Here is a 26,528-nt window from a genome sequence, read left to right as displayed (position 1 = left end):
CTCGTCCTGCAGCTCCTGCCACTCCTCCTGCCACTGCCACTGCCTCTTGTCCTCCCCGTCCTGCCAAAGATGTTCGTCCTTCCTCTGCGGCTCATCCTACCTCTCTGGCCACTGCCAGTCGGACTGCCACTCATCCTGCAGCTCCTGCCACTTGTCCCGGCACTGCCTCTTGTTCTCCCCTTCCTGCCAAAGATGTCCGTCCTTCCTCTGCGGCTTCCTCTGAGGCAGTGGCCGTTCGTCCTGCCACTGCCTCTTGTCCTCCCCCTCCTGCAAAAGGTCACTTTGGCAGGAGGTGGTTCGTCCTACCTCATATTTCTGCGGCTCGTCCTGCCCCTCTGGCCACTGCCAGTCGTCCTGGCACTGCCACTTGTCCTGCCCCTCCATCCACTTCTCGTCCTACCCCTCTGGCCACTGCCACTCGTCCGGGCACTGCCACTAATCTTGCAACTCCTGCAACTGCTGCAAGTCCTGTCCCTCCAGCCACTGCTGCTCATCCTGCCCCTCCAGCCACTGCTGGTTGTTCTGCCACTGGCACTTTTTCTGCCCCTTCTGCCAATGCCGCTTGTTCTACCCCTCCGGCCACTGCTACTGCCACTCGTCCTGCCACTGTCCCTCGTCCTGTCCCTCCTGGCAAGGCCACTCGATTTGTATTTGTCAGCAAAACATCATGCAACATCTCAACAGACTACCCAGCGTGTTGCTCTGCCTTCCCTGTAAGGCATATGCAGATGGTCCCGGTTGGCCGGAGCACTAGAGGTTAACAAACCAACGCTAACCACATCATGTTGGTGGACACCTTCGGTTAGGGATGCTGTCAGGCTGAAGGAGTCCTATCAGGCCTTTTTGACCTGTGGGTCTCCAGAAGAAGTTGAGGGGTATCGGCAGGCAAAGTAGCATGTGGCTCAGGTGGTTACTGAGGCAAAAACTCAGGCGTGGGAGGAGTTTGGAGAGGCCGTGGAAAAAGACTTCCATACAGCTTCAAGGTAATTCTGGTCCACCATCCAGTGTTTCACGAGGGGGAAGCAGTACAGCACCAACACTGTTTATAGTGGGGATGACCTCGACTCGACGTTGTAGGCCGGTGGGAAGAATACTTCGAAGACCTCCTCAATCCCACCAACATGCCTTCCACTGAGGAAGCTGAGCCTGGGGACTCTGGGTTGGGTTCTCCGATCTCTGGGGACGAGGTCACTGAGGTGGTTAAAAAGTTCCACGGTGGCAGATGAGATCCGGCCGGATCTCATCTGCCCGGGTTGTGTTGGCTGACGCGAGGCAACACAACCCGGGCAATACCTCTCTGGCCACTGTTTACCTATTGCAGGTTTATAATTTTGTATGAGGCAATATCACATGGACATCGGGGGCAGACTGGGGTGGCCTGTTCAAAAAGGGGGATCGGAGGGTGTGCTTCAATTACAGGGGGGTCACACTCTTGATGGATGGATGGATGGATGTCTACTTAACATCTTTTAATACAAAAACAAGGTGAACCGCTGGTGAACCTCCTCGGTGCCCTGACCCAACTGGCCTTAGCAAGTTTTCTGGGGGAAACCCTGTAATCAGATGTCGCACTTTATTCAATTGAAAGTTTACAAACCAGACAAGTAAAATAGTGCTTTATAATTTATTAGAAAAAATTACTTTAGAGGAAGCTACATGCACTAATCGTTTTCAAAGTTTAATAAATGAAAGTGACAAACATGGTGGCATGTTTAAAACTATTAGTTGCATTATATTCCTGTCTACGTTTTTCTAAGTTGCAAAAGAAAACACTATTCTTTCCTCCTTCAATCCAAAGCAACGTCAGAGGTGACGTTGCTGTGATTCACTTGTCTGGAGTCTGATTTTCAAATATTTTATTGAGGATTTTTGCACATATGTTTTGGCAGTTCTGTGATCATGTCAAAGCAGCAACTTGTTAAGTGTTTTTATTGTCCGTCTGGATGCTGCCCGCTTCCATAGGACAACAGAAAATCGCTCTTATAAATATGTAATGACTAAAATCAAGATACCCTCACTTTGTATCCCTCTGAAAAATGAACCCATTTAAATAAAGAAATTCCTCCATGGGTGATACCACCATAGAGAGCGTTCATTTTATAGAGTTAACGTCGGTTCTGTATGTGATCTCGTATAAAACAGTACCACAACACTTTTGAATTTTAATCATCAGAATACCAGAGCTAAAAGGTTTATGTTAGTTGCTTTTCTCCATCGATACGCGCTTCCCGGCCGCTCCGCTCCGTATGAGGTAAAGAAAAAAAAAGACGATGCGCACCTTGCGGAAAACTCTGAAATAGGAGAAGCATGACATAGAATGGAGCAACAAACTATTAATCTATAAATACAGTGGGGCAAAAAAAGTATTTAGTCAGCCACCAATTGTGCAAGTTCCCCCACTTAAAAAAATGAGAGAGGCCTGTAATTTTCATCATAGATGTACCTCAACTATGAGAGACAAAAGGAGAAAAAAAAAATCCAGAAAATCACATTTTCTGATTTTTAAAGAATTTATTTGCAAAATATGGTGGAAAATAAGTATTTGGTCAATAACAAAAGTTCATCTCAATACTTTGCTATATACCCTTTGTTGGCAATGACAGAGATCAAACGTTTTCTGTAAGTCTTCACAAGGTTTTCACACACTGTTGGTGGCATTTTGGCCCATTCCTCCATGCAGATCTTCTCTAGAGCTGTGATGTTCTGGGGCTGTCGCTGGACAACACGGACTTTCAACTCCCTCCACAGATTTTCTATGGGGTTGACATCTGGAGACTGGCTAGGCCACTCCAGGACCTTGAAATGCTTCTTACGAAGCCACTCCTTCGTTACCCGGGTGGTGTGTTTGGGATCATCGTCCTGCTGAAAGACCCAGCCACGTTTCACCTTCAATGCCCTTGTTGATGGAAGGAGGTTTTCACTCAAAATGTGACGATACATGGCCCCATTCATTCTTTCCTTTACACGGATCAGTCGTCCTGGTCCCTTTGCAGAAAAACAGCCCTAAAGCATGATGTTTCCACCCCCATGCTTCACAGTAGGCATGGTGTTCTTTGGATGCAACTCAGCATTCATTCTCCTCCAAACACGACGAGTAGAGTTTTGACCAAAAGGTTCTACTTTGGTTTCATCTGACCATATGATATTCTCCCAGTCATCTTCTGGATCATCCAAATGCTCTCTAGCAAACTTGAGACGGGCCTTGACATGTACTGTCTTAAGCAGGGGGACACGTCTGGCACTGCAGGTTTGAGTCCCTGGCGGCGTAGTGTGTTACTGATGGTAGCCTTTGTTACTTTGGTCCCAGSTCTCTGCAGGTCATTCACTAGGTTCCCCCGTGCGGTTCTGGATTTTTGCTCACCGTTCTTGTGATCATTTTGACCCCACGGGGTGTGATCTTGYGTGGAGCCCCAGATCGAGGGAGATTATCAGTGGTCTTGTTCCATTTTCTAATAATTGATCCCACAGTTGATTTCTTTACACCAAGCTGTTTACCTATTGCAGATTCAGTATTCCCAGCTAGGTGCAGGTTTATAATTTTGTTTCGGGTGTCCTTTGACAGCTCTCTAGTTTTGGCCATGGTGGAGTTTAGAGTGTGACTGTTTGAGGTTGTGGACAGGTGTGTTTTATACTGATAACGAGTTCAAACAGGTGCCATTAATACAGGTAACAAGTGGAGGACAGAGGAGCCTCTTACAGAAGAAGTTACACGGCTGTGAGAGCCTGAAATCTTGCTTGTTTGTAGCTGTACTTATTTTCCACCATATATTGCCAATAAATTCTTTAAAAATCAGAATGTGATTTTCTGGATTTTTTTTTTCTCCTTTTGTCTCATAGTTGAGGTATATATCTATGATGAAAATTACAGGCCTCTCTCATCTTTTTAAGTGGGAGAACTTGCACAATTGGTGGCTGACTAAATACTTTTTTGCCCCACTGTAAAATAAACAGGTCTATATAAAGATATAATCCATGTTTCTGTCTCATATTTGTATGGAATAAAAAGGATCTGAAACTTTTGTTTTTCCACTGAAAGCTCTGGTTTGGTTTAATTATGTAAAGCACTTTGAAATGCCTTGCTGCTGAAATGTGCTATACAAATAAAATTTGATTGATTGATTGTTTGCACAATAAATGCCATGTGGGTGAAATTTTATGGATGATACTCTGATGTCCCATTCTCCTGAAGGCAGCACAGAGCTGCACCACCAGAAACTCACAGAAACACTTAAGAAGAGTTATGATTAATGTGGTTACAGTTCTATCCATGTTCTATCAATGTTGCATATCTCAGTCGTTTTGCAAATAGTTCAAAGTTTAAACTGACATGTACATCTTTTATCTGCTATTTTGTGGAATATTTAACAACCCTAAAATGGCACAGAACGAAAATATATTTTCTACTTTGATTGGCTGCTGTTAGGCCTACCAATTTTAACTTGAATGTTCATTTATAGCATTTTTCTAATAATTTCTATTCCCATTGGTTTTTTGTTCTCCGAGAAATAATTTTTTACGATAAATACAGAAACAAGCATAAAAATTAAAACATCAACAACAGTGATAGCAATATTAATAATAAAATAACATTCAGTGCAAAGTAGCCTACAAATTCTTTGGTGGGGGGCGGCGAGGGACCTGGATAATGGATAGGAGGGCGCTGGCACAAAAAAGGTTGAGAAACACTGGTTTAAAAAATTAGCTCCACAATTAGCGGATTGCTGCTTTGTTATGGCCTGATGATTACACCACGACAAAGACAAAACAAAGAATCAAATTGGATTCCCTCTCATGTCATTCAAATCCTCTTTCCTCAGGAAACGTGTAAAATATTTTGTCTGAATCCTCTGGTGTGTCTCTTCATCTCCCCCTTCCCTCTCATACTATTTTGCCATCTTTCCTCTAAAACTCAAAACTCAATTAGTAAATTAGTTCCAGCTCGCTAAGCGATAAACAGCAGCCTGGGAGCCAGTAAACACACATTGCACACTCCATTAGGGCTCCACAAGCACCACATAACCTAAAAAACCCTGGTAGACAGGTACACACCAACACACTCCTCCAGTAATTCACTTATTAACTCACAAAGGACTCAACGCTGCAAACGTAGCTCCATGTAAGAGCTACGCTCGGCCGTTACCCTACTGTCGTCACTATTAAAACAAACGAAGAACACGAGCATCTGAGATCGTCTCGCCTAATTTGCTTTGAGACAAGGAAGGAAAAAAAGAGTAGAGAGTTTAAAAGATAAAACATACAAAAAAAGAAAAAAAAAAACTAAGCATCAAGTGCCTTCAAACCCCCTGCAGAGCGTTGACAAATGCGTGCGTGCAGCTCCAAAGTCGAGCCGAGCTGGTTAAAAGCAAGCTTTCATGGCCTTTAAAAATTAAACCGCACACACTCGAGCTCAGTGGTGTATTTTGACAGTGTGTGATGACCGTGGGTAAAGCACTTAAGCTGCTGTAATTAGCCTGATCGCCGTGGCGGCTGAAGATGGCTTCTTTCATCCCCTCACTTCACAAACTGGCACGACGCACTAAAACACACTCGGGCGAGGAAAAAGTAAACACACAGCACTGATATGTCTGTTACATAGGAGCACAGAGGCGTGGGGGAGGATGAGTTACACACACAAACACCGGGAGAAGCACTGCGAACACACACACACACACATACACACACACAGAAAGTGTGTGTGGGGGTTCACAGCAGTGACAAGTGGAGAAAAAATAGCTCAATCTTGGAGACGTACCAAAAGTTTGGAAATTCAAGCCCCCTTCTGCTGAGTATTTTAATTCACCTGACTGTCCGTCTCTTTCTGTCCACTTTGGACGTGAAACCAGGAGCTAAAGTGTTTTTAGCCAAAGATTGAATGTCAGTAAGAGATTTAAGCTGCAGGTGGAACTACTTTCTTGCACTTTAAGCTTTTATATGGAGCTAAATTAGGGTCAAAACGTTCATGCAGGAAACGAAGAAATAAAAGTTAAACATGACACATGTTGAACTTTCTTTAAAATAAAGTGAAGTAAGGCGATAGATTTAATGTAGATAAGTTTGATATTTTCAAGTTTTTTGTTGAATTTAGTTTTTTTATGTTTTCCCACCAGGAAAGTCCTATAGTCGGCTTGTTTGGTCGAAACTAAAAGCCATTTTCATTTACTGGTTTGCTTTCACATTGTGCTATTTGAAGGGAGACTGTAATTTCTAAACAAAGCGACAATTATTCCTTCAATTGGCCAGAAATAAAAAGTTTCTGCGTCAGATGAGGTGGTTTTTCGGCTTCATCGAATTTAGTGTGCGTCGTAAAGCTGCGAAGGAAACACATCAGTCACATGATCAACAATCGGATGTTACTACTGGCAAAAAAGACAAAGAAGAAGACAGGAAGTGGTTGGAGGATGATGGCGCAGCTTGTTTTTCAATGAGTTATTATTTACGACAAACTTATTTATGTGCGACTTAAATTGCATTTCTTATTTAATGGAAACACTGTAACTGTGAAATTGTGTTTTTCAAATGAGTAGCGACAAAGTTTTGCGTGTATTTAAAATGTAAATGCTGCTACACAGCTTTATTCTCTAAGCTTTCTGGTTTAAATCAAACAACAACATTTCTGTTTTACATATCTTTATTTTCTCCCAAATAAACATTTTGACCCCAGTTCAGTTCCATATATTTAGTAAAAAAAAACAGAAAATCCCAATGAAGGAACTTTAGTGCAATCAAGTTTATGTTTTGCAAAATTTACATTTAGTCCAATGCAATTAGATTCAGATTCAAATTCAAATGTTTTATGGTTGGATTTTAAGACACGGGTTACTAAGATGTCGGAACTTTTGATGAAAGAGCAGAAATCCAAAGAGGAACTAAAAAAATAGCTTAATGCTTGACAAAAAAAGAAAGAAGACTCATAAAATGAAGGAAAAATGGCCAGAGAGTAAAATCAAAGCGTCAGAGAAAAAGAAAGGCATGCAGTGGAGTCGAGCCAGGGCTGAACAAAGAGCTACAGTAACAGTCTGCTGGACTTACAGCACACACACACTCTCTCAGCTCTGGTTATGAAGTAAGTGTGTGTGCAGGTGTGTGTGTGTGTGAGCCGGCTGCTGTGAGGATCCCCATAGGTGGCCACCCTTTCAGCAGTCCGACTGCCAACTCATAAACCCCCAACATCCAGCTCCTCCTGCAGAGAGGAGGGGGCAGCTCAGAGGAGGAGGAAATAAAAAGGAGGAAAATTAGGGAGGGGTTATTATCATATGTATTCTCAGGAATAGGAGTTACAGTAATACCAATCTAAATGCACCGTGGTTGTGATAAACCAACTGGTTATGTTGGGAAACTCCAAAAACTTTCTGTGCTGCATTTCCGGCAGTTTGTTCCATGAAATAATGCAAATATGTTTAAGCTAATATGTAAATTTTCACTACATAATGCAGCTTCAGTGAAGCAGCTGAAAGTCTAAGTCTGGTTAATTGGAAATACTTTACTGTAGTGTAAATGCTGCTGTGCCGTGTCCCTGTGTCACTTTTGTGAATGAGAGACTGATTAATTGTTGTGCTTTCTCCTTGCGGTTGATTGGCTGGAAGGGGTTTTAAAGGAACAAGCCCCTCCCACCAGGCGAGTGAGGGAGTTCAGATGAGTGTCGCGTCACTGAGCATCGTTCCCGCTCCTGTTTTAATAGATGCCATATTTTGTTCTTAATCCACCTGTTTGGTCTGGGAATCGTTGGCTAAGCTGGGTTTTCTGGTTTTTGGTTGTAGGGTAAAATCCTGAGGCAGGGGGAGGAGAGAAGCCTGAATCCGACGGCCAACGGTTTGTGACTTTTCCCATTATTTTTGTTTATTTTGCCACGACTCCCAATACCTGTGTGTCCAGACCTGGGTTTAATAAAACGTCTCCGCTAATCATGTAAATTGGTATGGACTCCTTATGTTGTGTGTCCTGTGTGGTTGCAAACCACCACAAACTTCTCTGTCTAAATCCGCTTATCCCTTGAAAGTATCACAATATAAGCGTTTCATATCAGTCGATACCGATAATTATTGATTAGTTTTTCGTTTTAAATATCTGAAATACTGCGAAGCTAGTTTTTAGCTTGGCAGTATTTAATTTATTTTTCAGCAGTTATGAGGCATAGTGGCGAAACCTTAAAATTCAGGACTGGCAAAAGACCAACAAGGAAGATGTTAGCCAAGCCTGTGAACTTTGACCTTCCTAGACAAACATTACCATTTCTTTGTGTTTTTGTGACTAAGCCTATTAGCAGCCATAGCTGCATCTCCATAGCAACATCTGCCTGTGATATCGGATCAGGGGCATAGTTATTTAAAAACTGCCAGTAGGGTGCACCGGTGAGTAAGTCACGCATTCCCCTTTCACACCTCTACATGCACCTTTTAGGCTGCACAGTGGCGCAGTTGGTAGAGCTGTTGCCTTGCAGCAAGAAGGTTCTGGGTTCGATTCCCGGCCTGGGGTCTTTCTGCATGGAGTTTGCATGTTCTCCCTGTGAGTGCGTGGGTTTTCTCCGGGTACTCCGGTTTCCTCCCACTGTCCAAAAACATGACTGTCAGGTTAATTGGCCTCTCCAAATTGTCCCTAGGTGTGTGTGTGCATGGTTGTGTGTCCTGTGTGTCTCTGTGTTGCCCTGCGACAGACTGGCGACCTGTCCAGGGTGACCCCGCCTCTCGCCCGAAACGTTGGCTGGAGATGGGCACCAGCACCCCTCCCGACCCCACTGAGGGAAAAAGGGTGCAAGAAAATGGATGGATGGATGGACATGCACCTTCTCTCTGCCTTTTAAATTTCCCCACTGGGAAGAATGAAGTGAAATGAGTTGAACCGAGTTTTCACGTCGCCATGGTAACGCGGAACGTCCACCGTGCCAGTTGTTATGGTAATCGTCGTACGGGCCGGCAGTGAAGCCCTTTTGGTATGTGAGGAAGCATTTTATTGTGTATCTGAATGTAGATGGAAGATCGGGGTGTGTGTTTTCCTGTGTGTGTGTGTGTGCAGATGCACGTAGGAGGGTGGTTGGGGGGGGGCACCATGCCCCGAGGCGCTCGCTGCTTAGCGGTGGGCTAACGGGCCGCAGAGCAGCCCTCGTCCTCACCCTGATCGATGCGGTGTGTAACAAACGTATGTAAGTGTGTGTCTCGTTAGCAGGAAGCAACATAGAGTCCAGGGACACACACCCTCCACACACACACACACACTTTATTCCCTGCCCAGGGACACACAGAGGTCCCAGGACCAAACACGCACACACATCGACTCCTCTCTGGTTTTCGGTGTCGCTCTCCGACACACAGCATGCATACACAATGAGTACACACACAGCAGAGCGCTGCAGCAGCACGGCGCATGCAACGCAAACACACCCGGGGAAGACGGCGCCTCCAGGTGTTTCACTGAGGAAGAGATTAAAACGGCCGGAGAAAAAGATTAAAAAGGGTCACATTTTATATTTACACACATTAAGACTACCTGTAACTGTTTACAGAGGTGGGTAGTAACTAGTTACATTTACTCAGTCGCATTAAGTTACTTTTAGGAGTAGTTTTACTACATTGTACTTTTTACTTGAGTAATTTTAGTATGAAGCATCTCTACTCTCACCTGAGTAGATTCTGAATACTTTATCTTCAATGAACGGAGATTAAGCTCGTTTTGATGCAAAATTTACCAAAAACTCACCCAAATCATGCGAGGTGTATTATTTTAGGATTTATATGAATATAAACAATATTTAAGAGTTTTAAAATTATGAGGTTGTAGTCAATTTTTTGATTTTTGGGGGGATTTTCTGTTGCCTAGAACAGAGGTTCCCAAACTTTTCCATGCTATGATCCCTAAAACATCATTAACTGCTGACTGGGAACCTTCTTTGCAAACTACAAAATATATGAAGAATTTTTTTATTCTCTATTCTCGATAATTACTACATTTGTTCAGCATAAATGCTGCCTCACACTTTGATTTTTTGCTGGCCATGCTATGCTAGCTTGAGCAGCAAAGCAGGTCGATAAATTTGACTGGCAGCTGATGAGCATGTCGAATAACATTTTAAGAAATTATTTTAATGGCTTGAAAATACAGATACATAAATTAGATTTTATGATAAAAAATAATTTTCTGATTAAAAAATTTATTAGATTTTCTTTTTTTTTTTTTTCTGAGGTCCCACTAGCACCCCCTGGTGGTGCACCCCCTGGTGGTGCTAGTGCCAGATATTAAAGCTGTTGTATTTATTGTGTATTGCGACACGACTAGCACAAGTAAAATAGTTAATCTTCAGTGCATAAGGCACAAAGACCGCCTCACACCAAGGGGCCCAGGTCCTTATAAATCCAGCCCTGGTGTAGAGTTTACATGTCAGCTGTAAAATGTGGAGTTTTCCCAGCTGTCAGTGAACTCACCAGATGGAGCATCAGACTGGTTGTGGTGGTGTGTGCGTCCGAATAGGAGCTCTGATTTTGAAAAGTGTGAAAGTGGCCTGCCTTTCTGTCAAGGACACCTTTAATTACAACAGCAGGGATCCCACTGTCTGTGTTTTATAGGCAGTTGCTGCTGATTAATAAAATAAAACCGTCAGGATTTTCAAACACAGCCACAAAAAAGGTAAATTATTTCTTTGAGGTGTCTTTTTATCTATTGGTAGATTATTAGAAAGAGTCAAAAGTGTAAAAAATGTTTTAGAAAAACTCATAAAAACAAGTTTCTGTATCGTTTTTAAAGGACTCCAACTATCTGGTCCACAACAAGGTTATCACAAATTAAAATACAAAAATGTCAAACTTGACACCAATACTAAGAAAAATACTCAATACTAGTATCAAGTCGACATGTTTTGTACGGACAGTTATTTGTCAGTAACATCAAAAATCACAATTACAATGTGATAAAATTTTTGTCTCCGTATAATTAGAGCAAAACCAATCAGTAGGGGAGAATTTATTACAGCTGCTTATTTTTAAATTTATACAAATAATTTCAAGAACTGTGGGATAAATAAAGGCTCATGTTAGACCTAAATAAATTGTTTCAAAACAAAGATGTATTTGAATAATTTAAAACATAGTTTTTGCAGTGTAAACAAGGATCTGGTTCATCCAGAGGTATTTAATAAAAGCTCTGTAGAATTTGTTTATTATTTTGTGATTAACTATGGGGGCTGCACAGTGGCGCAGTTGGTAGAGCTGTTGCCTTGCAGCAAGAAGGTTCTGGGTTCAATTCCCGGTCTTTCTGCATGGAGTCTCCATGTTCTCCCTGTGCATGGTGGGTTTCCTCCGGGTACTCCGGCTTCCTCCCACAGTTCAAAAACATGACTGTCAAGTTAATTGATCTGTCTAAATTGCCCCTAGGTGTGAGTGTGTGTGTGCATGGTTGTTTGTCCTGTGTGTCTCTGTGTTGCCCTGCGACAGACTGGCGACCTGTCCAGGTGACCTGTCCAGGGTTTCCCCGCCTCTCACCCAGAACGTTAGCTGGAGAGGCACCAGCAACCCTCCCGACCTCACCAAGGGTGTACAGAAGATGGATGGATGAACTACGGCAGCAGAGCTGCACCGGTTCGTTTTGGAGCTTCATTATTTAAGCCAGTGTTTTTCAACCACTGTTCTGTGGCACACTGGTGTGCCGTGAGTGATCGTCAGGTGTGCCGAGGAAATTATTCAATTTCACCTACGGTACCGTATTTTCCGGACTATAAGCTGCTATTTTTTTCCTAAGCTTTGAACCATGCGGAATGTAACCCGGTGTGGCTTTTCTGTGGATTCTTCTTCAACCACCAGGGGGCTCTCTAGGAGGTAGTGAATCTTTAGAAGTCAAAATTGTAAATCAAAAGAAGAACGTGCTAATTTTCATTTAGAACAACCACATGCTAGCAGCAGTAACGACGAAGAAATGTTTTCAAACTCATATCATGCAGCTTTTAAGTTGAGGGCTGTCGATCTGGCACTACAGGAGGGAAATAGAGCCGCTTAAGCTCGGTGTGAACGAAACCATGGTTCGGCTTTGGAGACGGAGTGCTGCGTCCTTAATATATGCAGCAGATTTATTAGGACACCGCCCTCTGCTGGGTCCTTATGGAAAACCGAGAGCAGCTTCCATCTCCCCTCAACCCCCCCCAAAAAATTAAGGCGCTAGTGTGGTGCGCTCTATAGTCCGAAAAATACGGTAATTGGTTTTAAAAGATTTTTTGAAAATGAATTATCTGCAAATAATGCCATCTTTGAGTGTCTGCTGTAGCAGTGACTAGCGGCGTAATCATGTAATATTCTTACCACTAGATGGCAGTAGGTACACAGCATTTTACATTACAACAAGAGAATTAGTGATGCATGAATGTTACAGGTAGCGGTGAGAGCATCGTGTCTAGCAAGACTGACGACAGTGATGGAAAAGACAGAGAAGCTCAGCAGTAGTTGGGTTGGAAAGAACATGGGTCCATTTCCCACAACATGTCTGTGTGAAGTGAGCTTCTCCAGCCTGGCTACTATAAAAACTAAAACCAGAGAAATAAGACGCTCATCTAATTATTTACAATATGTAATATGGTATGTTTAAAATCTTTAAGAAATGGGCCCAGATTTAAATTTATTCTCCCTGGAAAAGTGACCTACATAAAATGTTGTCCGTGCAACAGGAGGAGGAAAGTTGAGTAGGCCTTCTTTTTCTTTGTAATCTGTAATTAACATCAAACTCAGGTTTATTTTCTTCCTGCAGAGCAGAAATGATGGGACTTCTGGGACCTCACACACACTCAGAAGGAGCATCATTAAAAACAATTTTCACACATTAAATTACAACATTAAGTGGCTAACGGCTACAAGAGCACCAAGCTATTAAACTTTATGATCGCCATTACGGAGGACGATTATAGTTTGAACGCTCAGACAGCAGGAAAGGTACGCAGACGGTAATTTAGACAGATGCACTGAAATGCATCATGTCGTATATTTTCATTCAGCAATATTCACGTCATATTTCTGCGCCTGACACTGATTGCACACTGTTGATGCTAAATGTCACTTCTACGGCTTCATTAGTCCTCCCAGTATGCAACAATGAGAAAACGAGACAATCTGCTAAACACAGAAAATATCCAGACAGGAATAAGAAAGCTGAAGGGAGTCAGAGAAATAATGCAGAAAGGAGGAAACGAATGACAGACGACAGAGACGGAGGAGTAAAAAGCCCGACTCTGTGTGTGTGAATAATTCAGGTCCATGGAGAGGACAGCATGCTGCGGTAATGAGGAGGACACGCATCGATACCAGATATTGCTTGTGGGAAGTTATCGATCCAAAAGCCGTTTCTCCACACTTTAATCAAGGGGACGAGTGGACAGCGAGACGGACAGCGAGACGGACGTCTCATAAAATACAGCCGGACATTAAAAACTGGAGAAGCGTTGCTGACAGAAAGCGGCTCGATTCTGGATGTTTCAGATTTTTCCACCTGTCAACACGGTGGCATCGCTGATTAGAGGGATCTTTCACCTCCCCTCTTTTTCATACCAATCACTTTTTCTAAAAAAATTACAAATGACAGAAAATATTTTTAAAATGTAGCTTTTATTTCAATCATCTCTTCTGCGAAATGTACAATGGAGTATCAAAGCCAAGCTAGGATCATTTTTGTTTAGTCAAATACAATCTCCGTATTTGCAGAATAAAGACACAATTTTAGTAGATAAAAAGTTTGTTTTAATGAAAGAAACTTGTGTTTGTTTCTAAACAGAACAGGAATTAGAGCATTTTTCATCTCAAACCAGACTCAGTTTGGACCGTTTCTCTTCTTACATTGTAGGATACCGCCGCCATATTTGTTTCTGTATCAACTGGCTTCGTTTAAGGATGACCAGTGGCGCCCTCTGCTGGACGGTGGCTGAAATACAACACCAAAAAAGGTCTAAGCAGTCGTCGTGAGTTAATCAACTGGAGCTCATTTTAATCTACTGATCAGAGGTGGACAGAGTAAGAGCAGTGATACTTCAACATAGTAAAAGTAAAAAGTACAACATAGTAAAAATACTCGCATTTTTGTTTTCAGAAAAGTTCCTTGAGTAAATGTAACTAGTTACTACCCAAGTCTGAGTTGTTTGTATCTCTATCTGTGACCTTGAATAAAACAGGAAGTGCCCGAGAGTTAGCCGCTTGTTCTGGTTCGTCCAGCTTGGTTCTGAACGTCAGAACCTCCTGGAAACGCTCACAAAGTCAAAAATAACAAACTGAGCACCACCGCCCCCTTTGAACCATCAGACCTCCCTTCTGTTGCAACATTTCACATCTTTTCATGCACTTCTGGGTACACACACACACACACACACACACAGATTCCCAGCCCCTTTCTTTTGGTGTCACAGTGTCAGATATTCCAGGTTAGGGAGAACACTGGGGAAATTACACTTCTGCCGAGGCCCCGAGTGCTGTGTGTGCAGGAGAAAAAGGGGAAACGTCTCTGGGGTAAACCTGTTACCTCGAGGGGAGGGGGGTTTGACGGACAATGAAGAGGATGAGAGTGTGTTTGGGGCGGGGGGAGGATGATGATGGAGTGCAGGAGAGAAGCTGCGGGGATTAAAGATGAAGAGGACAGAGGAACAGAAGCCAACTCAGCCCGACCGGTCCCTTCGCTTCTCATTATGTGGGAGAGGATTTCCCACCACCGAGCCCAAGACGCATCTCCAATCTTAACCTGCGTCTACTGCGGCGGCGGCGACCAGCCGACCGACCGACCGACGCAGACGGAATAAAATATATCTGTTTGTTTCTGTGCACAACAATCCAGCTGGAGTCTGAGAGCCGTCGCTGAACCTGCTGATCTTTGTTTGGCGATGATATTAACTGCAGATGGATGTTAGCCGCGCAGTTCTTCGATTAACTCAAGAGAAACTGAAACTTGAACAAACAGTCTGATTCCTTCATCTCAACCCCATCTGCAGCTTCGTATTTCTCTTGTTTTTTTTGTCGCAGCAGAAATCCTAAACAAGCTCCTACTTCTATGTTTGGCAACACAGATCCCCTCACAATCGTCTTCTTTCTTCTCTATGTTGCAAATATTTCTGCATAAACTTGATAACCTGAAGGTTTTTTTGGGAAAAGGATGTTTAGCTTCTTACCAAAAACGGAGATTGGCAGAAACTATTGCTGATTCTAGCATAAAACCTTAGTTAATTAGAGCTAAACTAAAAAATACATAATTAGTGGACATAATTAAAGAACATTTGATCAATTTAAAAACAAATTTATTTAACTCTTGATGCCCAAAGTGTACTATTACACAGTTTTTCTTTAAAATATTTCAAATTGTAAGTATTTAGGCAATATTTAAATTATGATTTACATTCTTCTATGTCTGAAATAACAAATCTTTGATATAATGATAATAGCATTAACAATAAGTCATTTTTTCTGTCCTAATAAGTAAATCACCACCTTTTCATACAGTTGAACCTCAGTATTTGACCACTGCCGCCTGCTGTTTTAAGAGTTCAAACCCTAAATTTACAATCTTGTCACAACTCCAGAAGCTAACATCTGCAGTCTTCCTTGAACTGTAATTAAAACTTCACTGTTGTCTTAATTAGACATTTTAAATGAACAATTCTCAAGTTTCACCGAAATGAAAGGACTCAAATGTCAATTCAACGACTTAGCCTGACAACCCAACAGCGATATATATCTTTTTCTTCTGACGGTAAAGCACATAGTTTTAGAAAGTAAAGGGCAACAGTTTACCAAAGCAGGAAAGGCCTGAAGAAATCCTGCAATCAGCAGCTCAATTGTCTCAGTGACACAGGGACGCAGTCAAAGCATGTCGCCGGTCGCTCTTTAGCGCCAATCCATGTGACTGATGCAGGTGCCTTTGTTCCACGTTTCCTGCGGCACTAAAAGCTCGGATTGAAAGTGGAGTGGTGGGAGGCGTTTCCAGAGCCTTTTTTCCACAAAGCTGAATTGCTTTTGGCTCGGCGGTAAGTCTGACACAAAGTGGCACCGGGAATCAGACCTGCGGCCCCACCCGGCGCAGCCGCGGTGGGCCGGCACAAAGCGAACCCACACACCGACACGCCGAATGCCAATCATGCTATAAATACACACAATTACCGCCAATCACAGTCTTTTCCCGTCACACACTCACAAACACACAATTCCGACCTGCGGACACAGCGGCGCTCCGACCTCAGCCTCTCCTTCACCTGAACGCACCTGTAATTATACTTTGACAAGAGACGGACTGGAAACCGCCGCTGCAGCGCAAAGCGGGACTGTTTCTTTTTCTACATGATGGGTCGTGTTTTTTCGGTCAGGTTGATGAGCTGACGCTCTGTTTTAACCTGTAAAGCAGCCCAATATGGCTGCCCTAAACCTAAACCGGCTCCTTCCTCGTGACGCAGCGTCGTTTCCGGTTTACACCACAAACATCCAGTCAGATTGAAACCAGGACTGTTTCTCAGACACAACATTAAACTGATCTGCGTTTCCTGAAGATACATTTTTAGTTTCTTTCCAGTGGACGAGACCATATCTACCTGTACAGGTAATGACTGACGTCTGTCCTGCTCCTTTACCTCATATCCACCTCCGATTATGGAAAAAGTATCTTTATCAACTCATCCTTACATGTTTTATCACGGAAACCCAAAGCAGCATCATCTCCTTGGACAGTGCAGGCCGACAGTCCGGTAGATTCGGTTCCACTGGGGACCAAAATATCAACATTTGTTACTTTTTCAGCTGCTGCGGTTCTCTGTCTCACCCCTCCTCACCTGTGGGGGCGCTGCACCAAGAACACAAAAACCTCAGAAGAAGACACTGAGCTTAACTTCCTTCTTCACAAAATTTTAAAAATGGAGTAGCATTATATTTTAGCGCTTGTAGGGTTTCTCTTTTGTCTTTGGTAAAACACAATGAGCCGTTTCTCCTGCTAGTATTAGACTTTCACGTTTATTTAGTATGCAAATCATTTCGTTAAAGATTTTAGAGACAGAACGTTTTCCTAAAGAAAGATAATGGCTGGAACTGTAAATAAAGGAGGAATTGACACTAACAGATTATTTTAAAAACTTAAGAGTTTTTTAACATCAACAAGATCATCATCTGCAGAAAAAGAAATTTTCTCATCAAGCTAATTTTGACATCTTGGTCAGAAGGTGACATTTCTGCCTAAGTTAAGATTTCTGAAGGTCTACTCTAGCCAGCAAATTCAATTTCAAAAGTCAGAAATACTTTATTGATCCCAAAAGGGAAATTAGACTCATATCAGTTCAGATTCTTCAAACAGTTATTGTAGACAGTGATGGCTATTGGCAGGAAAGATCTCCTGTATTACTGTGTTACAGTTTTCTGTTAGATTTATTGTTAAAGGTTTGCTTGCCAAAGATAAGACATGCATGTGTGACTGAGGTGCTGAGTTGCTGTTTCACAGCTTTGCTACATGACGGCTTAATTAGACCGGACGCCGGTGTAAATATCTGGCAAGAAAAATGACGTTATATGTAGGACAGACAGAAAAGTTTAAAACACAGTGCAGGGCAGTTGCATCTAGGACACGCCCGGCTCCTCAACTATAAAGAAAAAACATCTGGACGGCATCCAAAGGCGCCACGCATCGGCACACACACACAACACACACGCATAAACACGGTGCACACACTCTAATGAAGCCCCGGTAGTGACGGAGAGCAGCAGGGAGCGGCGCGGATCGCCGAAGACGAGCGCCCGTCAAAGAGCGCGGGAAGCCTTGTGTGCGTGCGTGCAGGCGTGTGCGTCTCCGGCGGGATAATTATGGCGCTCCTCGGCAGCTGAGCGTGCCAGATGTACTGGGAGAAGGAGAAGGAGGCGGTGGGGGCGGAGGAGGACCGGCACAGAGCAGAGAGGGAGCCCAGCACCAGGAGCAATGCAGCGGGGAGCATGCAGATGCATTAGTGGGAATGTTGTATATCTGGATGTGTACATATGGTTGGAAATGAGGGAATGTGTCAGCATGCAGATTTCCAGATGAATGTTTATGTTTGTTGGTACAAATCCTGTGCATGTGTGCATATTTGGCATGAAGGATATTGTTTCCTGCCATCCACCATTAGCAGGTTGGCTCAGACGCAAATGATCCGTCTCCCATCCAGGAGGACGAGGAGGGGCAGCGTTGAAAACAAAATCTGATAAATAAGAAGAGAGGATGAAGCACCTTGCCGTTCTCCTTAAACCATGCAGCAGATTTAATAACATAAAGCTGCAGATCATAAAAACCGCCAGAGAAAAGAGGCGGCACATCCAGGTGACGAGCACCGCAGGTGAGGCGTTTAATGCTGTGTGGGACAATGTGCATCAGTCGCAGACACCCCGCTACTTTTCTCTGCTTTCAGAGCTTTATTATTGCATTATGTACATGCCCTGAATACTGTTATGGTTAAAAAATGTAAAAGACGCCTCAGAGAAGCTGTGAGATCATCTGTAAGAAGATGTAACGCTGGTTCTGATCAGACTATGAATGAGTTCACCATTCAGAAAGAGTAAATCAGACTTTTTATTCAAGCTGCATTATGAATAAAGCTGATGATTTTCTTCTAAAAAAAGAGCCAACAACTTTAAAGTTATACTTACACACAGAATAAATCTAATTTGTACCGACAAACACACTCTAGTCTGATCCTAAATGTAAATAAAGACAAATGGTCATGCTTCTCTGTTGCGATTTTGACGAATATTTTATGGCAACATCTCCTGCGTGAGCTACCATTTTGTAAAATTGGTCCAAATAATCCATCAGATGCAAGAGATGTGGATCAGAAATCAACTGAATGAAAACTAAGAAGCTTTCAGTACAAAGGTGAAAACAAAGTGGCAACTTTTACCTTCAAAGGTGAGGTTGTGGTGACTGGCGTGAGTGACTGAGGTTCATTAGATAAATCCAGTTTAGTCTTATAGTAGCTTAGTCTATAGCAATCCATTGCTTTAGTTTACAAATTCAACTTTTAGCTTAAATTAGCACATATAAATGTGCCATTTCACAACAGAAACTTTTTTATAAAAATAATAAAATCAATAAAAATAATAAAATTAAACAATACAAAAATGTTAATATTGAAAAATTTAAAATTTAATTTTAAATGTTATAAATTAACAAAGACAAAAATTTTTTAATATTTAAAAATATGTACAAATATTGACACATTTTCCTCATTAGAAATGTAAATAAGTTGCATGATGCTATAATTAACATTATAATTGGTGAAAAATGTTATTATCCATACTTTACATTGAACTAATTACAGATTCTAGGACTACCTGAGGATGAGTTAAGGTTGGAAATGTTAATGTGCTCAGGATACTTAGCTTAAAACACGTGAACTAAACAATGAGCTAGTTTTTTCTGAAGGTGATCTCGAATAAAATAACATGGATTTTACTGGAGCTGGGAAGAAAGTTTCTTGGTTTGACTTCTATACGAGACATTTTTCATGTTTCTCCAAACGGAGATTGCACTAAATGTTGTCTGCTGCAGGGAAGATACTGATTGCCCAGAGATACTTGACACAACCTCAGATGAACAAGCACCCGTTTGATACGAGCAGAAAAACTGGATAAAATAACGCAGCATTCCAGATGTAATGTCTTCTGAGGGAATGAATGAATTCCTTTAGATTTGCTTTAGGCTTTGTAAATATTCTAATGCATATAATTGTCATTATTATCTATATTTACATGGTGAACAGCCACAGGCTGCATAAAGCCTGGAGAAACGACTGCGGCTACATGCAGGAGCGTATTTATTCTTTTGAATTGTAATTTCACAACTCAGTCTTCATCTGAATCTGAAAAACACTGAAAAAACCCAAAATCTTAAGTATTTTAATCTAGTTTCTAGTGTAAATATACTAGAATAACTGAAGAAGACAAAACTAACTTAGAAGTTACTTTTAAGCGAGATACAGGAACTTGTTTTAAGTCAATAATTTCTTAAGATCTTAATACACTTAATTCCTTAGTAGTCTGTCCATTTCACTTATAACATTTGATCAAATGTCGTTATAAATAAAATAATCGGCCAGTGGAACAAGTAACTTTTCATCGATTTTAAGGAATTATTGACTCTAGAACAAGCTTCTATATCTTGCTGAAAAGCTACTTGTAAGTCAGTTTTGTCTTATTCCAAGTGTGCTAAGAAATTAGACCAAAATTACTCGGTAAGATTTTGTGTTTTTACAGTGAATGTAATCTTGCTGCACTTAAATGCAATAAAAAAAATTAAAAAAAACTTCAGGAATTTGTTCAAAACTGAAAAAAAAAATAGAAATAATCAGAGTAAATCTATTCACAGTGAAGAATAAGCAAACAGGGTAAAAAACGGGGCAGTGAAGGCGAGGGTCTCTCCTTCGCTTTGTCACCTTGTTCACCCAGAGGGGGTTAGAGCAAAGCACCCTGGGAAATCACAGCTACCAGAACGCATTGATTTATTCAGGATGAGGTGTGTGTGTGTGTGTGTTTGTCAGCAGGCCTTTGTGCTGCAATAAAGAGACATCTGTTTAGAGGCAGAAGATAAAAGCCGCAGTCTGCAGCGTTGTTTTAACATTCCTCTCTTCTTCATGATCGCGCTTTCCTCCTCCTGTTTTCTGTTGTGTAATTAAGATAAAATAAAAACTAAGAATATTGGTTACAATTCAGGCTCCGTCGCAGCAGGACGGAGGGTCCCGCCTCCTGCTGTGACGGAGGCCGTTTTAAATCAACCACCATGAAGCCGGATCCCACCTGGAAACATCAGCAGGACCGCAGCCGGGTTCACGTGATGAATCAGAACTCAGTTTCATGTTTTCACTACAAAGTTCACAGAGGAAATACAGATATGTGGTTTAGATTCGTTCTGAGTCTGTCCTGGAGAGAGCAGGAGATATAAGGGAAGGAAGGAAACAGGGAGAAAGGGAAGGAAAGGCAGGAAAGAAAGGAGGGAGGAGAGGAAGGAAAAGGAAGGAATGAAGGAAGGAAGAAAACGAATTCAAGAAAGGACAAGTGGAAGAGGAACGAAGGAAGGAAAGTGGATGGAAAATAGAAAATAAGGAAGGAAAGGGAGAAGGAAGGAATTAAGGAAAGAAGCGAGGAAGGATGGAAGAGTTGAAGAAAGAAGAGATGAATGGATAGATAGATTTAATTCTAGGCGTTTCCAGACATTTAAATAAACAAACAGCCTCCGAGTCCAGAGTGACGGATCCACTGCTCTGCAGCTCGACTGCTTCGGTCTGACTCAGCGCTCGGCTCGGCGAGTCACTATAAGACCCAAGCAAACTCCGACCGCTGCAGCTTTCAGGAAGCTCATTTATTCTGCAGATATTTCTGAATGAACTCCAACACGCCTCTCTAATTCCTGCCTCACATGGATTTCATCTTCTCTGCTTTGATGGGATTTTTATCCCTTTTTCTTTCACCCTCACACGCACAAACAGCAGGGAGTCTCCTGAAACATGATGTCAGCGAAGCCAGAGGGGGGAAAACATCAGAAACGGAAAACAATCAATGAGACAAAAACTATAAACAGCTCACCAGATGATGGAGAGAAACTTTTTAAGGCTTTAATTCAAAGAAAAAGTCAAAAACACTGGCTACAATTATTTAAAGGTGACCTGTTGTGCTTCCTTGAACAGGTTAGGAAGGCTCTGTGACCTATACAAAACATATTCATTACACTTTCTACAAAAAAATCATTCTTAGATTATGTAATATCAGTCTGTTCAGTTCTGCCAGTTACTCTCCTTTCAGGATGTTTTAGGGCCTCTGTCACTTTAAATCCAAATGAGCTGCTGCTGGCCACGCCCCCAACTCAATGTTTACTCAATGTAAGACATTTTAAATATCCAAAGTAAATAAACAAAACAACAAATAAAATTAATTCTGAAGTTCCTCTAAGAAAAATTGTTGCTAGTTGAGACCAAAGTACCAGAGTGAAGACTTTTGGCGTCTAGTTTTTGGTTGAAAGATAAAAAGAAAAACAACAGAGCCTATTTTAATTCATAATGCGCTTAATTGATTTATTGATTAATTGCTTATTGTGTTAGGCCTATGTCCGCCATCACTAATTACTCTACTAATCAACTTCTGAACCACCACATTGATAAACTAATAAAGTAATAAATAAATAATTCCCACAGCAGCTTCCTCCATGTGTGTGAGCTCCTCTGGTTTCTGTTTTTCAGTCTGGCACCACCTCTCCGTCTCTCTGCTGGTCCAAACAAGGTGACCCTGAATCACCGGATGCGCGGCTGTGCGCGCGCCGCGCGCCGCAGATCCGCTTTGTGTGCGGACGTGCGCGTGTCCGGTCCCAGTAATTAACACCAGCCACTAATGAAGTCCAGCTGCTCTGCGAGAGGACGGAGCGCGAGCCAAAAGCTGCCAGAGATCGCTCTTGTCCTCCCCCGTCTCCCTCCATCCTTCTCTTTATTCGTCTCCATCCATCCATCCGATCACGCCGCGTCGCTCTCTCTTTCCTCATTCTTAACTATTGATCGGCTTTCACCTGCACTCTCCTTCGTCTGCATCTGTTTGTTTGCCTCTCCTGTTGTTTTTCACTCAGTTGGTTTGCAATCACAACAAACTCCTCCAGTTTATTCACTGATTTCAGGATAATTTGACTCTGGTGGATCTAGAGCGACTGTGAAGGTAAACGTTCTCCATCTTTCACCGTCAAGCGATTTGATTCCGATTTTTAGGGTCACAATTTTTAATTCAAAACTAATTATTCTGTTCTGTTTAAATTCTGTGACTGACTGACAAGTAAACCTGTCGCTATAAGCAATTAATCACGTGGTCAATTAAAATGAGATCAGTATTTTCCATTGTGATTATTTATATTTTGAAGGGAAATTTGGTTTCCCTTCAAGAGAGACATCATAACCCATCTTTTTTATTCATGGTTTCGGTTGTGTGGAGTTATTTTGTGGTTATTTAATATATCTTCCAGTTCCAGTGTTGTGTTTGTTTTGAACAGACTTGTTCAGTTGGCAGATTATTTCACTTACAACAAGACAATTTTTCTGTAATATGAGTGAATGAATCTGCCAGTGGAACAAGCACTTTTAAACTAACTTTTTGCAGAATTATTGACATAAAACAAGTTTGTATAACATGCTTAAAAGTTACTTGTTTCATTTTAAGAGTAATTGCACTAGAAACTAGATAAAAAATAATTGCCATGACTTGGTGTTTTTGCAGCGTACTTTTAGATTACTTTTTTTATTGTTTAGCTGCATAGATTATTTTAAATTGACAATTTAAATTAAAAGTCATTTCTCCCCAACAGGAAAACAAACAACAACCAGAGGATCATCATATTTTAAGGATTGGCATTAAAGGATTTGCACCTGCTTGTAGAAACACGTGAAAATCAAACACCTTGTGATCCATTTTCTGTCTAAGGCTGCGTTCACACTGCAGCCTGAAGTGACCCAAATCAGACCTTTTTAAACTTAATGTATGGATATGTTATCATAAATTAGATACATACCTGATATTTTCAAATCTGACCTGAATCTGAACGGCCAGGTCGCATTCATCAGACCTGACCATCACTGATACTCGACAAGCTGTTCTGCGTCCCGAGTCGAACAAGCAGGAAGAAAAACAACAGCTATGGTCGACCATAACAAGGATTAAGTTGTTAATGTGCCGGCTCCGGTTGGACAACTTTAAAATCGTAAGATCCCTGCAAACACAGAGCATTTCTTCTTCTTCTTCTTCTTTTTTATCGTGGTTGGTGAAACACTGAGCACGCTCCCTATGTGTGACATTATTGCGCCCTCTACTGTGCAATAAGTAGAGGGCGTTTGCAGTTCACACTGGAGATCACATACAGGTCGCATATACAGTCCTGCTCACCATTATTGGCACCCCTTCATGATTTGCATAGATGAGTGAATATCTTCAGAAATAAATGGAAATGTTCAAAACTTATATCAGCAGGATCCTTCAATTTGAGGTCCAAAGTAATTTAACAAAGACAATTACCATTTCAACATAAATATTTTAATTCCAAAGGACAAAACAGAAAACCAGCATGTGCACTAATATTGACACCCCTCTTTAATATTTGGTTGCGCAGCTTTTGGCAGCAATGACAGCCAAACGTTTCTTATATTCATCTATAAGCTTCTTGCACTTTTCGGGTGACATTTTCTCCCACGCTTCTTTTGCAATATGCTCAAGCTCTTGTACATTTGCATGGTTCCTTTCTCCAATTGTAGATTTCAGCTCCACCCAAAGATTTTCAATTGGATTGAGATCAGGAGTCATTGCTGGCCATTTTAAAACAGTCCATTTTTTCCCTTTCAACCAGGCCCGTGTGCTTTGGGTCGTTGTCTTGCTGGAGGACCCAGGATCTTCGCCGCAAACCCAGTTTCCTTACACTGGGCAAGACATTTCGCTCTAGAATTGCTTGATAATCTTCTGATTTCATGATGCCTGTGATACGGTCAAGGCCTCCAGTACCAGACCCCACAAAGCAGCCCCACAGCATTATGGATCCTCCACCATGCTTGACTGTTGGTATGGTGTTCTTATCTTTAAAGGCTTCATTGCGCCATCTGTAAACATATTGTTTGTGTGATTTACCGAAAAGCTCCACTTTTGTTTCACCTGTCCATAAAACGTTGTCCCACAAGGATTGAGGTTTGCCCAGGTTCTCTTTTGTGAAGATCAAACGTTCTTTTTTATGTCTTTTCTTCAGCAATAGGGTCGTCCTTGGCCTCCGCCGATAAAGCCCCATTTTGTTTAGTGTGCGGCGTGTGGTACCTGTTGAAACAATCACACCAGACGGCTCCAGGTTGGTCTTTAGGACTTTAGATGTTAGACGTGGTGTTTTTTCCACCATTCGCACCAACCGTCGAAGACTTCTGTCATCAATTTTTCTTTTTCCCCCCACGTCCAGGGAGGTTCTTGACCGTTCCATGCCTGGAAAACTTCTTAATAACATTGTGCACCGTTGGAACAGGGATACCAAGGTCTTTGGAGATGGTTTTATACCCTATGGAGGTCCTGTGCTAGCAAATAATAGCATTTCTGATGTCCTCAAACAGCTCCTTTGTCTTTACCATTGTCACATGTGGAGATGAACTAACAAGTGGCTTTTAAAGCACCAACATGATTATTCATTGGTTAATTCATGTCACGGTGTGGAGGCAGTCCATCACAAGTGATCTTTATGTGTGATTTCAACAGGTGAGCCAAATTGGGTTTTCATATTGATATGCAGCAAAGGGTGCCAATACCACTGGCATGGTAAAAATGATGTTTTTCTTTGTTCTCCTCATAATGTTTATCTTTTTAAATGTTTTTTATCATTTGCTGTTTTGCATCAAGCACAAGCTATTAGCAGTAAAATGTTGTTTCACTTGATGAATTTCCTTCAGTAAATATTCCATTATATGTACTTAAACTTCATGGGTGCCAATAATGGTGAGCAGGACAGTATTTGGACATGTGAACGATTTCACAAAAACAAAGAAATCTGATTTGGGTCACTTCAAGCTGCATTGTGAACGTTGCCTTAGAAAGCGTTTTCTGCTCAAAGTCACAACTTTGTTCTATTGCTGCAGCGGTCTGTAGCGAACCCACACACCGCAGCCACTCGGCACCAGCTGTGACAGATGCGGCTGTCACGGGAGAAAATGAATTCAGAATAGTTAGTGAATTAAGCAGGGAGTTAATTGTTGCTTGGCCCCTGTTTATGAAGCGCAGAAAGGCAAAGCGCCTTGTTTTCCTTCTGACAATTAGCCAGCAGAGATAGAGAGGAACTGTGTGTGTGTGTGTGTGTGTGTGTGTGTGTGTGTGTGTGTGTGTGTGTGTGTGTGTGTGTGTGTCCTGTTCTCTTTAGCAGCTGGTGCAGCCACACCTGGACGAGCTGAAGAGAGTGGGACACAGAGAGAGAGAGAGTGTTTCATATCTGGACTTTCTCTAAACACAAACAGAGCAACAGAGGAAGATTTAAAGAAACTCTTCCTTAAAAACATATATCCTTAAGTTAAGATCGCTGATGCTGCACAACAAACATCCCGAGGAGGAAAAAAAGCACACGCTGATTGTTATTCCGTGTTAGGAATGCTGATCCTGGTTGGGTCTCTCCCAGTCTATTTGTCAGCGTGTCCTATTAGGTTTCCAAACAGCTTGTAATGACTGGTAATAAACTGCAGAAGAAGAGGAAGGTAAATCAAGCGAGAAGACGACAAAATGAGCTCTCCGGGGGACCACCATGCTCCGAGCCTTCAAAACACAAACACACAGACGGGGAAAAAAAAAGAAGAAGCTCCAAACGATTCTGTTCCCGGATTCAAACGCAGCCGATCCTGCCAACAGCGCCAGTTATAGTACAGGTCACAGTCTGACAGATGTACAGGAATTCATTACGGAAATTTGTGTTTGGTTCATCAGATCTTTATTCCAGCAATGCTTCTTGGAGATAAATTTGTTTATTTCCTCTCAAATGACATTTATGAGAAAAATGAGGCTCAATTTGAGCATAAAACACTTATTAAAGCCTCCCTGTCAATGGTAAACAGC

At 42.0% G+C, this 26,528-nt stretch overlaps 1 protein-coding gene across 6 annotated transcripts in view; it reads right to left on the bottom strand.

Annotated features, from left to right (window-relative positions):
- The window catches only part of znf423 (zinc finger protein 423), a 185,875-nt gene that overhangs the window by 53,344 nt on the left and 106,003 nt on the right, over nucleotides 1-26,528 (bottom strand). Inside the window, exons 19-20 of one of the 6 annotated variants that reach the window (XM_008412530.2) lie at nucleotides 16,614-16,690; nucleotides 13,582-13,881 (exon numbers count right to left, since the gene is read on the bottom strand). The exons of 3 other annotated variants lie outside the window; for them this stretch is intronic. In XM_008412530.2, coding sequence (XP_008410752.1) covers nucleotides 13,831-13,881; nucleotides 16,614-16,690 — 128 coding nt within the window. In that variant the 3' untranslated portion in view covers nucleotides 13,582-13,830. Of the gene's footprint in view, nucleotides 1-13,581; nucleotides 13,882-16,613; nucleotides 16,691-21,339; nucleotides 21,439-26,528 lie in introns of those variants that run through there. 2 more of the 6 variants (XM_017305363.1, XM_008412533.2) reach the window with 2 other exon arrangements.

Source organism: Poecilia reticulata, linkage group LG6, assembly GCF_000633615.1.
Source record: "Poecilia reticulata strain Guanapo linkage group LG6, Guppy_female_1.0+MT, whole genome shotgun sequence".
Lineage (NCBI taxonomy): Eukaryota > Metazoa > Chordata > Actinopteri > Cyprinodontiformes > Poeciliidae > Poecilia > Poecilia reticulata.
The sequence above is the reverse complement of the archived record's forward strand: the minus strand, read 5'-3'. Positions and strand labels throughout refer to the sequence as shown.